The 13,123-nt window shown below is 42.3% G+C and overlaps 1 protein-coding gene across 1 annotated transcript; it reads left to right on the plus strand.

The window, feature by feature from the left end:
* The first annotated feature begins 1,493 nt into the window (after positions 1 to 1,493).
* Positions 1,494 to 12,723, plus strand: lmo4b (LIM domain only 4b). Its single transcript, XM_022191999.2, has 5 exons — positions 1,494 to 1,953; positions 3,663 to 3,903; positions 8,892 to 8,988; positions 10,078 to 10,233; positions 12,403 to 12,723. Exons 2-5 carry the CDS (start codon positions 3,668 to 3,670, stop codon positions 12,409 to 12,411), a joined length of 498 nt encoding a protein of 165 aa, XP_022047691.1. The 5' UTR covers positions 1,494 to 1,953; positions 3,663 to 3,667; the 3' UTR covers positions 12,412 to 12,723.
* Positions 12,724 to 13,123: the final 400 nt, after the last annotated feature.

A 13,123-nucleotide genomic window follows, 5' to 3' on the forward strand; every position in this document is an offset into this window, starting at 1 on the left:
TGATGTGCTGTTCCATTACAATACCAAATCTAAGCTGAAAAAATGGTACTATTTCATCAAAATTACTTTACATGTCTCATTTAAAAATTTGTGAAAAATAAAACATTCGCTCCAAACAGATACCATAAAGAGAAAAAATTCTTCAGTTTATAATGCAGTCATGACGCATTGGTGAATCAGCTGTAATCATCAGTCAAGGGACACAAATTGTGAGGCTTTTCAGCTGAACTGCAGGCTGTGTTTACTGAGAGCAGAGAGGAGAGTATGGAAAGTGTGCAAGTATGGAAACCAGTCAGAGAGATTAAGAGCAAAATAAAACATATTGGGTCAAAAAAAAAAACACGCATCATGACTAAAAATTGTATACAGAGGAGAGCGTTGTTTGAAACTTGTTGGAAGATACATTCTGCCTGGTGAAACATTATTGTAAAGGTGATGTGTAGAATAGTGTGAAAAACAAAGAATTTTCAAAGGTTGTAAAAATGTAAATAGTAGGTAAATATAGTATATATAGTAGTTTGTAGAGGCACTGCTTTTTCCAGTATTGGTAAAATCTGTGGGCACAAAAAAATACACACTGATTACATTTTTTTTTGGTAAAAATCAAAATCAAAGAAATTACCCCCCCCCCCCCCCCCCCCCTTTTTTTCTGATTTAAGGCATTCTAACTTTGGTATATTGCAAATAAGACACTTCTGAGTTCTCTCTCCTTCTAATCGTGGTTGTGCTGTTTGAAAAGAGGTGCAGGACTCTAAATTGCAGTAAAATATTAGCTCACAGTGAGCAAAAAATGTGACAGAAGTGCCTAGAAACTGCCTGTAGTTCAGAGGGTTGAAAGGTGCTGCTTCTAATTCTGCTCGTCTCTGATGTCTCACATGATGGTGAAAAACTCAAAGTGTAAGACTGAATGAATTAAAGGATCTCAGCCAAATCGGGGTCCTGCAGATTAGCCTTAATAGGTGTTGAAACCAATGACCTGAGGCTTAATGAGCTTGTAAACGACAGCAGGCTTCGCTGCGATTATTTCCAGTGACAGACGATGGCGCCACTACGCAGCTATTAGGGCCTGATATTTCCCAGAGGTTGCAGTCAGCCTCGGTAAACTAAGTAGTTATTGAATGTCAACTAATTAAACTCGGGCGTGAGATGAATGTAGAGGAGCGGATGTTGCCAGGCAGCTTGTGATAAACAGCCTGATCAAGTGGGAAACTATTAAAGATTGAGATGGTCTGAGCAGCGATTATTAGTAAATATATCCAAGATTACATCTGTAGGAAACAGGGGACATTTTTTGTTTAAATAATAAGGTTTTTCTCCGGTGTTTTCGTACATGACTGTGTCCATCTCACCTCCATCCTTCTCTGTCTGCGTGTCCAAGCCAATCACACCTCGCTCTGATTGGCTGGAGCTGTTATTCTTCCTAAATGAGCTGTGCGCTGATTGGCTGCGGCGGCGCCTACGTCACGGGTCTGAAGGGGGTTTTTACTGGAGGTTTCTTCCTGTCAGCGACACATGTAGAACAAGCAGCTAACGGGACTCAGAGCAGAGCAGAGGACCGTCACTTTACTGCCTCCCCGCCTGCCTCCGTCCTTCTGTTTTTTCCCCCTCAATCTCTTCTTTTTTTGCTCAAACAGCGAACTTTCTCGGCTCCGGAGGAAATTAGCGGCATGCGCAATCCCCAAACTGCAATGGACTCCTTTTGTTCGAGCGAAATAAAAGCGGCGGCAGCAGTGAAACGCGGATCATCCAGTGGAAATACTATCTGATAACTCCATTTGCTGTGCGCAGAGAACAGCCGAGCGGAGGGATCGCTGGAGGCCGACGGAGCGCCGCGGTGCGTCCGCCTTCTACCTGCACTTTGTGGGACTGTTGCAGCTACCTGTCCGCCCGCTGCTCCTCCACCTCCCGAAGCCGACAACTTTACAGCCATTACACTCAAAAACCACAAGCGAGGTGGGTGTTTGTTGATATTACAACATGAGCTGCGTGCGTTTTTATTATGCGCCTAGTTTCATAGTTGCGTCTGTTTTTTCAGTCCAGCAGTCTCCTTTACGCACCACGGTGCAGCCACGTTTCTTTTATTTTCCATTAAAAAAAAAAAAGAAAAAAGCAGCAGCAGGAGCGTTTTTTCTTTTTAGCACATGACTGCCTCATATGTTTCCCCCTCTTTTTTCTTTTCTGTCCCTCTCTCTCCTCTCTTCTATTTCCATCATGACTTGGTCTCTGCGCCCAAATTGCCTGCCCGTGTAATTACTTGAGTTAGCCCATTTAAGTTAAAAGCCACCCCCCTCTTCTCCTCCTCCCTCCTCTTTCCCCCCTTCCATCCCTCAGCGGAAAAAAAAGAGAGAGAACTCCTCTCTGAATGAAACTTGACGATGGCCCGTCTTGTTTATCCAGGGAGTCACTTTCAGGTCGGCTTTTTGATTCATCTCCTTTTAGATTTAATCAGCACTAAGGTACGCTGTGGTTTGTCCCTAAGAGCCATCGCTAATGGGCTTACTGAATGCTTTTCTCTGTGTATACCTCCTCCCTCCCTCCCTCCCTCCCTCCTCTTCCCCAACTCTAATTAGCCTACCTGCCTTTCAACAAAGATTTGGCTTCATCCAAGGCAAGTCTGCCTCTACCAAATTGGAGAGGATTACATTTAAAAGAGAGCCCACCTTGATGCTGTGGCTCAGACAAACGCCTGCATTTCATTAGATTACAGCATCATGACAGCAGCTCTGTAAATACCAGTTTGTGGCCGGACACATCACATCACATCCGCCGCTCAGGTCAAAGGCCTGTTCAGCATCAAGTGTTGGTAAACACACAGCCAGCATGCCGTTTCTGCTCCATCCTCCAGTAAGCAGCAGCTGAGTCGGACTGCAACGCACCGAGGATCAGTGCAGTTAAGTCTTGTGCTGTTTAGAAATTCTCAGGACAGCTCGACAAAGGCTCATGCCGCACAATTGTTCCTTTGGCCCCACAGTGTTATCAGCTAACAGACATTCATCATGAGACGTCCAATGAAGCATCAGCGCAGGGACGAGACAGAGATCAAGGGCAGATTAATTCACTAAATGACTCGTAGCTGTCTGCTAGCAGAACAGGACTCGAGACCTTAATGAGATCAGCTGCTGGTTCGATGCAGCAATACGCTCAAGAAGCTGGATTTTAAAAGCTGATAGCTGTTCAACTATGACCCTTGCATGATTATATTAATTCAGCATAACTCTGCTACTTACCTGGAGCTGCAACAATTGACCGATGCCAACTGTGAAATTATTATTCCCTATTTGGACACTCGAATCATTTTGAGTACATTTTTAAAGAAAATCCATATAAATTCTTTGATTCCAGGTTTGTAAATGTGAATGTTTTCCGTTTTGTCTCCTTCTTCTATGACAGTAAACTGAATATCTTTGAGTTGTGGACAAAACATTTGTCGTCGTGAACTTTAAGAAGTACAGGGCGATATTTTCACCATTTTTTGACATTTTACAGACAAACAACTAGTTGTTTAATGAAGAAGAAAATAGACATATGAGTGGAAATGCTGGATAACCGCAGCCCTGCATGTCCTGACCTCTTTGTGTACAAAACAGTAGTTACCAGGTAGAAGTCTGAGCCTCCTGGGTGTGACATGTTCAGCCTGACGCGTCTCTTCTGTGTGTTTTCAGGGACGATGGTGAATCCCGGAGGCAGCAGCCAGCCACCGCCGGTGGGGACGGGCTCTCTGTCCTGGAAGCGTTGCGCCGGCTGCGGTGGCAAAATCGCAGACCGTTTCCTCCTTTACACCATGGACAGCTACTGGCACAGCCGATGCCTGAAGTGCTCCTGCTGCCAGGCCCAGCTGGGCGAAATCGGCACGTCGTGCTACACAAAAAGCGGCATGATCCTGTGCAGAACCGATTACATCAGGTGAGAAAAAGACCTTGTGATGCTTTTAAGTGTTTTGTTGAATAACACCTCTTTTCCAGGAGGTTTTATTTACTGTTATTGCCACAGACTTTCTGAGTAATTGCTGTTCTAATGTTACAGAACAAGTTAGATCATTCAGTTCACATCTTGCATGACTATTAAAGAAAACTGTGTTTGTTTTATAAAAGTTCTGGATCATATTAAGTAGTGATACTAAACCAAATTCACCCTCTGAGCTCCAAATATGTTTTCTGCTAGGAGTAGAGAGAATTAAAAATGTATATTGTGTACAGTGTGACAAAGTTGTTTTGCAATAAATCATTAAAAAGTTGCATTTCTTAGATTTTTTTTTTGTTATTTACAAAATTTTTAAATGACAGGAACCCACATGTGCAAAGTTGTTCCAAGCGCTTTCATATGTTATATAATTTCCTACTTACATTTTTAACATTGTTTTAATACTTGTCCTCTGTGTAAACACAGCCTGCAGTTCAGCCAGAAAAGTATATCTATTTTTTGTCACGTGCCTGTTGGTATCAGCTGAGTCAGTCATGACTTCTCAGTGACTTCAAGGAGCACAGAACTTTTTGTTTTTTACAGAATCTGATTAAAGCAAAGGTAAAATTTTGGGCATATTTTGAAATGAGACTTGTAGAATAAAGTACTTTTAATGAAACATCGTAAGTTTAAGCTTATATGTGTCTGATTTGAACTGACTGAACATCACATTACAGATGTGCAGCTGGAATGTTCAAAATCCGATGATTCTGTCTGTTTTTCAAAGTTTCTGGCTGATAAATGGTTTCATTTTGGTGATTTTGTAAAGACAACATGCCTTTGAACCTCATCAGCAGGATTTGCAGTTCAGACGGTTCAATCGACAATAATCTTTGGTCATGCAAAAACCAACAAAGTTGTGTGTATTTCTTCAGAACATGCGTATCAAATTGTGCTAACACCATCGGGGCTTATTAAAGCATCCTGGCTGAAGTCTCCTTCTCTGCCCTTAAAGACGCCACACATGGCGCCATGTTGACAGAGCACGAAGCACAAGAGTTGCTGTTCAGGTCATCTGACTGTCTGAGCTCAGCACAGGGACAGAAACTGGTCTTGTAGGACTTACAGTAGCTCCTATGTTCGGTGTTTGTGTCCTGCACAAGTTATTATTTAATTGTTTTGTTGTGTTTTTTTAATATAACAGAAAAGCACCATTTAATTAGCAAAGGGAGCCTTTTTAAATATTCTAGTAGGTGTGCCAGACACCCAACCAGAGCCTGTTGATGACACTCGCTCTGGTAATGAAGTCTGACGTGACGAGATGAGCCACAGTTTACTGAAAGTTCAAATGCTTCCCTGACTCACCCTGGGGTGCAAGAATGCTGCTGATTTTAAACATATCAATTAGCTGTGTGGACTCCTATTCACAAACTACTGAGTTCATATTCTGACATGCTTTCCAATAGAACATTTCAGTTTTTACATGCGTGTTCTCTTGCATTCCTATTCTAAAAGATGGAACCGTCAATATCCAACAGTGCGATCAGATCTGCTCGAATAATTCGGAATCTAAAGTGCGCCTCTCACACCCACCTCATAAAAAGGATGGGGAAGTCAATGGGGTACTTCATTCATAATGGGACTGTAACGTAATTAAAATTGGAAGGGGGAAAATGTGGATACACCTTTCCACTTGTAATGAGAGCATGCTTGGTGGAAGAGCTAAAATGCATATTATGGAAGCATGAGATCTCTGTGGAGATAAAGATTGGAGCGGGGGGGAAAAAAAAACATCTGACAGTGAGTCTACACAATTAAATGCTTTAATTATAGTCCCCCTCCATTTCCTTTAGTACTGATGGGTTTTATCTAATGAGATCTGGTCCCTGGCTTGTATCCGCTCCCAATGACGTGTCCGAAATGAATGAGAGCCACACTGCAAACAAAACATTTAATTAACCAAATTGGCTTTTGAGAGAGAGCAAGAGAGAAAGACAGATAGAGAAGAGGGATTATTGTGAAGGCCATTTGCCGCTGTTTTTTTTCTCTCATCTTAAAGGGACAGACTCCTTTTTTTTGGGTAACAGACTGCACACAATCTCAGCTGTAGCTCCAATTTTGTATTAATGCAGCTGATATGAAAATGCTCATTATCTGATTGATCAGGAGTTTGAATGCTGAGTGGGATGTATGCCTGGCCTGGGATGATACCATCTCCCATCTGTCAAGTAGGGATTTTCGCAAACATCACAGCATCGCCATGTCTGTTTTCCAACGCAGCGCTGCCACCAAAAGCTTTAACTTACAGCCAAAGTTGTGCGGGGATCATGTTGTTTTAAGCTGGAGGTGATATTATTTCTGTGGGCTGCTAGTCGAGGGAGAATTAATTTACTTGTGGCTGCTGGATTCAGGGAGAATGCTGTCCGCTTAATTGAATAAGCCTAGGTAATTAAATGGCACTTTTCCAATAGAACGTGTGAGGTAAATCTAATAGTTGGTTATTTAATATCACTTTGAAGTCTGCCCACTCAAGCACTATGACAGCACAAGAGAATGTGAACTATTAGGCCAGGGAGGAGGGAAAAAAAAAACGGGATCTCAGAAATTAATTAAATCGCATGCAATTTAGGGGAAACGTTTATCTTGATTTGTCATAACAGAATTAATTCAAGGCCTTCAATTCACTTGGGGCCAGATCTGTTACTCTGAATTAACCAAGTGTAATTTGGCTGATCCCCCACCGCCGCCTCCACCCTCCACCCTCCACCCTCCACCCCGACACCTCCCCCATCCCCCTCCTCCCCAAAACACATCCAGATCCACGCAGAAAAAACCCTCCCTCATCCTCACAATCTGCCCCCCGCCGCCCCGTCCCCGGCCCCTCCACCCTTCTCTCTAATGCAGCTCTTGCCATTATGCAAAGCCTCGCTTCAGTATCAATATGGCCTAGTGCTTTTAAGGTGCTTTGGCTGCTGATGTAGAGAGGCATTTTTAATGGACTGTGTTGCAGAAATCATTGTTGTGGGGTAATTTTACCCTACTCAAAGGCCTCGGTGAATGAGGTCTGCATTTACCAGACAGCCTCGCAGCAAGCCATGCTATATTTCACCCGGCAGTCAGTGCTGAAATGAAATCCAATAGTCATTGCCTGTATAGACAACAGACAGCTGCAAATGTGTTTTTTTGTTTGTTATTTAATTTAATCAAAGACAGATCTGCGGGGCGAAGGCGGCAGATAAATCAAGGTAAAACCGTCCCCCAGAAACAGGGATTTTTTTTTCTCCTTTAAAGCAGAAACCAGATGTGTCACTGCAATTAAGAGTCCCTTGGCCTTAATTATACTGACCCGCGGTGTCGACTTCACCTCGGTGCTGTAGTTCACTGGCAGAAGAGGCCATTAGAGCCCAAGTTCAAACCGATACAGCAACTTAATTGAGCACCTAAAGGCTTTGGCTCCTTAAATCAAACACTATCAAGAGCTATCCCCTGGTAAAATAATTAACCTGCTACGAAACATAAAGAGGCTGCGGTGAACACGTCCTGTAGCCTTTGTCTCGACACCTCTCCAAAGCTCCCACACAGGGGAAACTCCTCAAATTCAACACGATGCACGAGCAGTGTGTTTGCAATTTGAGAAAAAGTTGGGATTTTTTGAGTGCTTTGATATGAAGAAATGTCTGGCGGGAAAAAAGGGCAGTTTTGCTTCTCCAACACACATCGCATGAGCCTTAAAGGGAGGCAAGGCATATATGTTCATTTCCACTATCATGTTTGTCCCAGCGAGAGCTGAGAATTGGCAGTGTTGTGACGACGGTCTCCAGTTAATTAGTTTCTGAAATTGAGTTTTGATGGAGCCTTTCCAAATGATGCCAAGACAAAATTTGCTTCTTATTGAAAGCCATTTCTGTGTCCCTTTGCAAAGAGCTCGGGCTTGTTTGTTTGCCTGTCAGTATATCCAACAACTGCTTGGGTTACGCTTTGGATGGTACAGACATTTATTATTTGTTAAATACTTTTCGTAAAATTTGTCCTCAAGCATGCTTGAACAGAAACACTTTCCTCTTGTTTCTTTTTCGTGTTAAATTTAAAAAAAAAAAAAAGCCAAACAACTGATGCACACACCAGCGTTAAGCGCTCCCCCCTCCATCCCTTTCTTTCTCCGTCCCTCTCTCCTCCCTTCTCTCTCTCTCCTCTCCGGAGCATGTCAGATGCCGTGGTCTTATTTGATTGCTTAGGAAAAGTGCAGTGATAGAGCAAACACCCGGTGAGATATGATGACAAATGGGTCCAGATCCCAGTAAATTACTTTCTGCTCAAATCGAAATTTCATTCAGTTTGCTGCTCACCGAGATGAAGTAATCTAAATTGTGGACTCAGAAGGAAGATAGAAGGGAAGCTGGAGCAAGCATTTCATTATCAAGAGGCAGAGGGAGAGAGAGAGAAGGTTAGGGACGAAAGAGATGAGCAGAAGCAAATCTAAAGTGTTGACACCATGATTGAAAAGGTTAACCCATGCACATTATATATCAACCCGAGTAGCTACGGGGTTTCTAATGGAAACACGGCACTGACAGAGCATTCACAGGAGTCCTAATGGCAAAAGCACTATGTCTCCGCCTGGATGTACAATCAAATCCTCTTAGGTCCTGATTGCTTATGTTCCAGGTTATTATTAGGTTGCAAAAAATGTGCAGCAAAAGTAATATGCAGTTTCAGTGCTAGATGCTTGTGGAGTGCAGAGTGGTGGAGGGCTCATTTTTCCTGTTGATACTGTGATGATTTTCTATTTCTTCTCCTGTATGTTTTCAATTCCCGTTAGGAATGGAGCTGGAGGGATAGTGAACTTAACACTGGCTTTCATTTAGTCACATACTCAGCAGACAAAAGTGGGGATGCCACAGTCCATTACACAAAGCTAAATCCATGCAGATGCACACAGCGCTTCCATACTAACATGTGCTGCTTTCCTCATTCCTTCTCTCTTTCCTCAGATTATTTGGAAACAGTGGAGCTTGCAGCGCTTGTGGTCAGTCGATTCCAGCCAGTGAACTGGTGATGAGGGCGCAGGGCAACGTGTACCATCTCAAGGTAAGACTGGAGACAGGGATCACACAGTCATGTTAAAATGTGCTCTGGTTTTTTCCTGACTCACAGCCGGCCTTTTAGGGTGACAGTAAACATATTAAGTCCACTTGCAGTAAAGATGTTTCATTTCCTTATTGTGTCTAACCTCTTGTCAAAAAAGTGGGCAAAAAAAGCCGAAAACCCTCAATTCTAAGCATCCATTTTTTATCAATTTTTGTGGAAGATAGCAAAAGTAGAGCATATTGTCACTGATGCGGTCAACAAAAGCTGAAAAGTTTCTAGTAGTACAATAAAGGTAGTGTCTATATGGAGAAGACTAACGCAGAAACATGAATAATTTTAAATAGTGACCAAACTGAAAATATTAAAAAGTTTCCTTTGATTTTAGATTGTTGTTTTTAGCAGATTTTGTTTTGGTTTGGTTTAGTTGGGAATTTTTATTCTATGCCTCGTTTAAAAAGTTGGGAAAAATAAATAAATCTGTAAATAATTAAAAAAAAATCTGCATTCCTCTGACCTACTGTGACACTACGAGTGACTCAGCTGCTGTAGTTTGTAGAGTCACCTTTTTATAGTGTTAGTAACACCTGTGGGTACGTGGAAACTTTTATACATTTTGATTTAATTTTTTTTTCAATTTTAGTAAAATTCATAAATCAAAGAAGTTTAACTCCTTTAGATTTATGATATTATAATTGTATTATACTGCACAAATACATTTTTGAGTTCTCTGTACTTCTAGCCATGTTGTGCTGATGGTTATGAAGGACTTTATAGTGAACAATGAGCCAACAACATTAAAGAGTAAAAACATAACAGAACCTGCTTGAGGGTTAAATTGATTGAGGCTTACAACTTCTAGAGAACAGTTGCTTTTCTTGCATGATATTAATACATTTTAGGGTTTAGGATTGTTTTTTGGAGAAAACAAGACATTTTGTGACACCATCAAATGTGATGATGCGAAAAATGGCTCCATGTTAGCTGGACCTGTGTTCTTTTAAAATCTGACTACAGGACTCACAGTAGTGCAGACATGTCTGTTCATCAGCGTGTTGTTACATATCTGATCGGTTCTGTCCCCGTCTACAGTGTTTCACATGTTCCACCTGCCGGAACCGGCTCGTCCCTGGGGATCGGTTCCACTACATCAACGGCAGCCTGTTCTGCGAACACGACAGACCCACAGCGCTCATCAATGGCCATTTGAGTTCACTGCAGACGAACCCACTACTGCCCGACCAGAAGGTGAGGCCCATACGATGGAGCAGAGCTCCACAGCTCTGTGTGCTGTCATTTCTAAGTATATAACGGGGGGGGCATAGGGCCTTTTAAAGAATGGGACGAGTCAGTAAAAGCTTGTCATCAGTCAGCTGGACTCATTAGCAGGAAAAGAAAAACATCTGTAATTTTCACGCCAACATTTTTCACTCTGTCTATATTGATGTCGTCGATTCGACTTCACTGCGAGTCATGCAGCAGATATTAAATCTTACAGAGCCCAGATGAATTTTATTTTTAGACAGCCAATGGATTTTTCCATCATTCTTGTTGGAGGACTCAGAAAATCTGTATTAACCGTCAACACAAAACATGTGAAAATGATGGTTTTTCGCGCTGCTGTCCTCACACTCGCTTTGTTACACACATTTGACTCATCTTGAATTTATTTTGTCATCCGGTGCCAGACTTCCAATTGTGCAGAAAAATGACACGTGTTGCCGTTAATGCAGAGTGTTTAAAACAGCATTTGACTACTCTATCAAAGAGACTGGGATCACCTGGGCTAAGTTATTACTCCAAGGCCAAAAATCTGTATCCAGCAGGCCCGAGGCTCGAACACAGACAGCGAGCTGCAGCAGCTAGTATATCATGAAAGCTGTCATCATGGCTTTCCCTGATTTGATCTTGATGCCTCCAGTGAAAGCAAAACAGAAGGCCTAATCATATACGAAGGATAACTTCATTCTTCAGGATAGCTTCATTCTGCCCGCAGGAGATCTAATCATTTTTGCCTCACAACAAGCAGCTTCATTGATACCTTGTCTGCACACACAGCACACCGAGAGATATGGGAGGTGTTTGGAGTGTGTCAGAGTCTGACTGAAAGAGGAATTATATTGTTGGTAGCATGCATTTCACCTTGAGTGGTTCTGTGAGTAGAGGAGAGGTAGAACTCCATTAAGCCCCCCTGCTCCCCTCCTCCCTCTACGTCACAGGCCTTTTAAGAGCTTGTCACTTTTACAAATCAGCTCTTGGAGCTCTTAGAGCTCCTCACATTTAAATTGAAAGCCGTTGCATTATCTAGTTTAATTTTAAATGTCTGTTTAAGTCCTTACTCCCACCCCCAGTGTCTCCTGTAGCATGGATGGCGCAGTAAATATGAGGCCTCATTGTTTATTTATGCACTAACATCAATTGTAGTGAAAACTGCTGAATTATTGATGCTAAAATGCAATCTGAATATCGGCCCTGGTGCTTTAATTATAGCAGAGAGAGAATTATTAAATAAACAGAGACGCATCGCTCAGTGGGAACAGTCTCTGGATGCTTTTGTTATCTCCACCAGTGAAATAAGGAGAATTACTCTGCCGCTCAGAGCACTTTATCACACAACGTTTCTTTTGCTTAAACAGAATTGGACGGCCTCAACAAGAGCAGGATACAGCCCTCTGAATCAATATGCCTCCGATGTATGAAGCACAGGCCGGTTTAGCAGAGGAGAAAATGAAGCAGTCACAGGGTTATCTGCTGACCGTTGTTTTGATTATGTGCGATTTTGCTGTGACATAATTGGTGTTGTTCGCGATCATGGCGGAGGACATTTGATGCTCATTTATTAAGCTTTCTTCCCAGCTTCTTCCTAATCTCTTTGTTCTGAACAGACAAATTACCTCGCTCATACAGAGCTGCTTTGACCCAGGGGAGTGAGACCCTCCCAGCGTCAGTCACTTTAATTAGCCCCAAGTAGGAGTTTGCAATTACTAATAGACTGAAGCCCTCCTAGTGATTTGAGGGATGAAGGGAAAAGTAAATCGCCCTTAGAATCGTGAAGAAAAACAAGTAAGATGAAAAAGTTGAATGCTGGTGGAACCCAGACAGATAATTGTCTTTCTCCCCTGCATTTTTCTGTTTCACAGGACTGAACACCTCCTGCAGTTATGTCGGAGCGTGCTTCTAATTATACCAAAGAGAATCGCTTCATGAATGCACTTTTAAGTTAATGCAAAGTAAATGGGACACCAGATGGTTTCAAAGCCTGGCTGATCAATAAATTAAGCAGCGGAGCTGGTGGAAAGTTGATTTATCACGGGGTGAAACATTTATGACATTTTGTGAACTGATGCTCCTAATGAAGCCTGCTTTCTTTTAAAAATGCCTTCTTTTTGTTGTTGTTGTTTATCGCCCACTGTTTAGGTGTGTTAGACGGGAGCCGTGCAGGAAGCAGGATGTGTGCTTCATTTTAGCCCTTACTCATTGTCACCTGAGACAGCGTGGATCAGCAGCACCCCGGCCTTTTTATGTGCTCCCAGGCCTTTCGCCCTAAAGGAATCCTCTACCCATCTCCCCCAGTAACCTGACTTTTATTTCTGCAACCATACCCACGCTCAGCCTTCAAACCTTGGCTTTTCCCCACGTATGGGTGGATACTTGCACTTAACGCACCTGATTCGGGACGCTGAGGACTCTGTGACCTTGGGATAAAAATTTTAAAAAAGAAAAGAAAAAAAAAGGAGACAGATCAGAATCCAAGGGGACTCTTCGGGAAGAGAAAATTAACTAACATGCTGAGACGATGTTGTGACTGAAGCGAAGGAAGGAGAGACTAATGAGGTTTAAGAGATGCAGGATTTTCACTCTGCACATTTGTTTAAAGACAATTTGGGGAAACCGGGACCGTTTTAATTTTCCTCTCTTCCTTTTCTATCCTCATTTCCCAGCAACATGGTGTTTCCACTTTCTATACTTTAAGTGTTGTCAAGGGGAATGTGTTTTTTTTTTTTCTCTCTTTTTTGGTGGTATATATATAAATACTATATATAAAGATAGGGTTTTAAAAAAATCTGTGGCATTTTGTGGAAAACAAATCATGAACACTCTCTTGGTGTATTTGTAAAACTACCATGTATGTACAGTT

Source organism: Acanthochromis polyacanthus, chromosome 4, assembly GCF_021347895.1.
Source record: "Acanthochromis polyacanthus isolate Apoly-LR-REF ecotype Palm Island chromosome 4, KAUST_Apoly_ChrSc, whole genome shotgun sequence".
Taxonomy (NCBI): domain Eukaryota; kingdom Metazoa; phylum Chordata; class Actinopteri; family Pomacentridae; genus Acanthochromis; species Acanthochromis polyacanthus.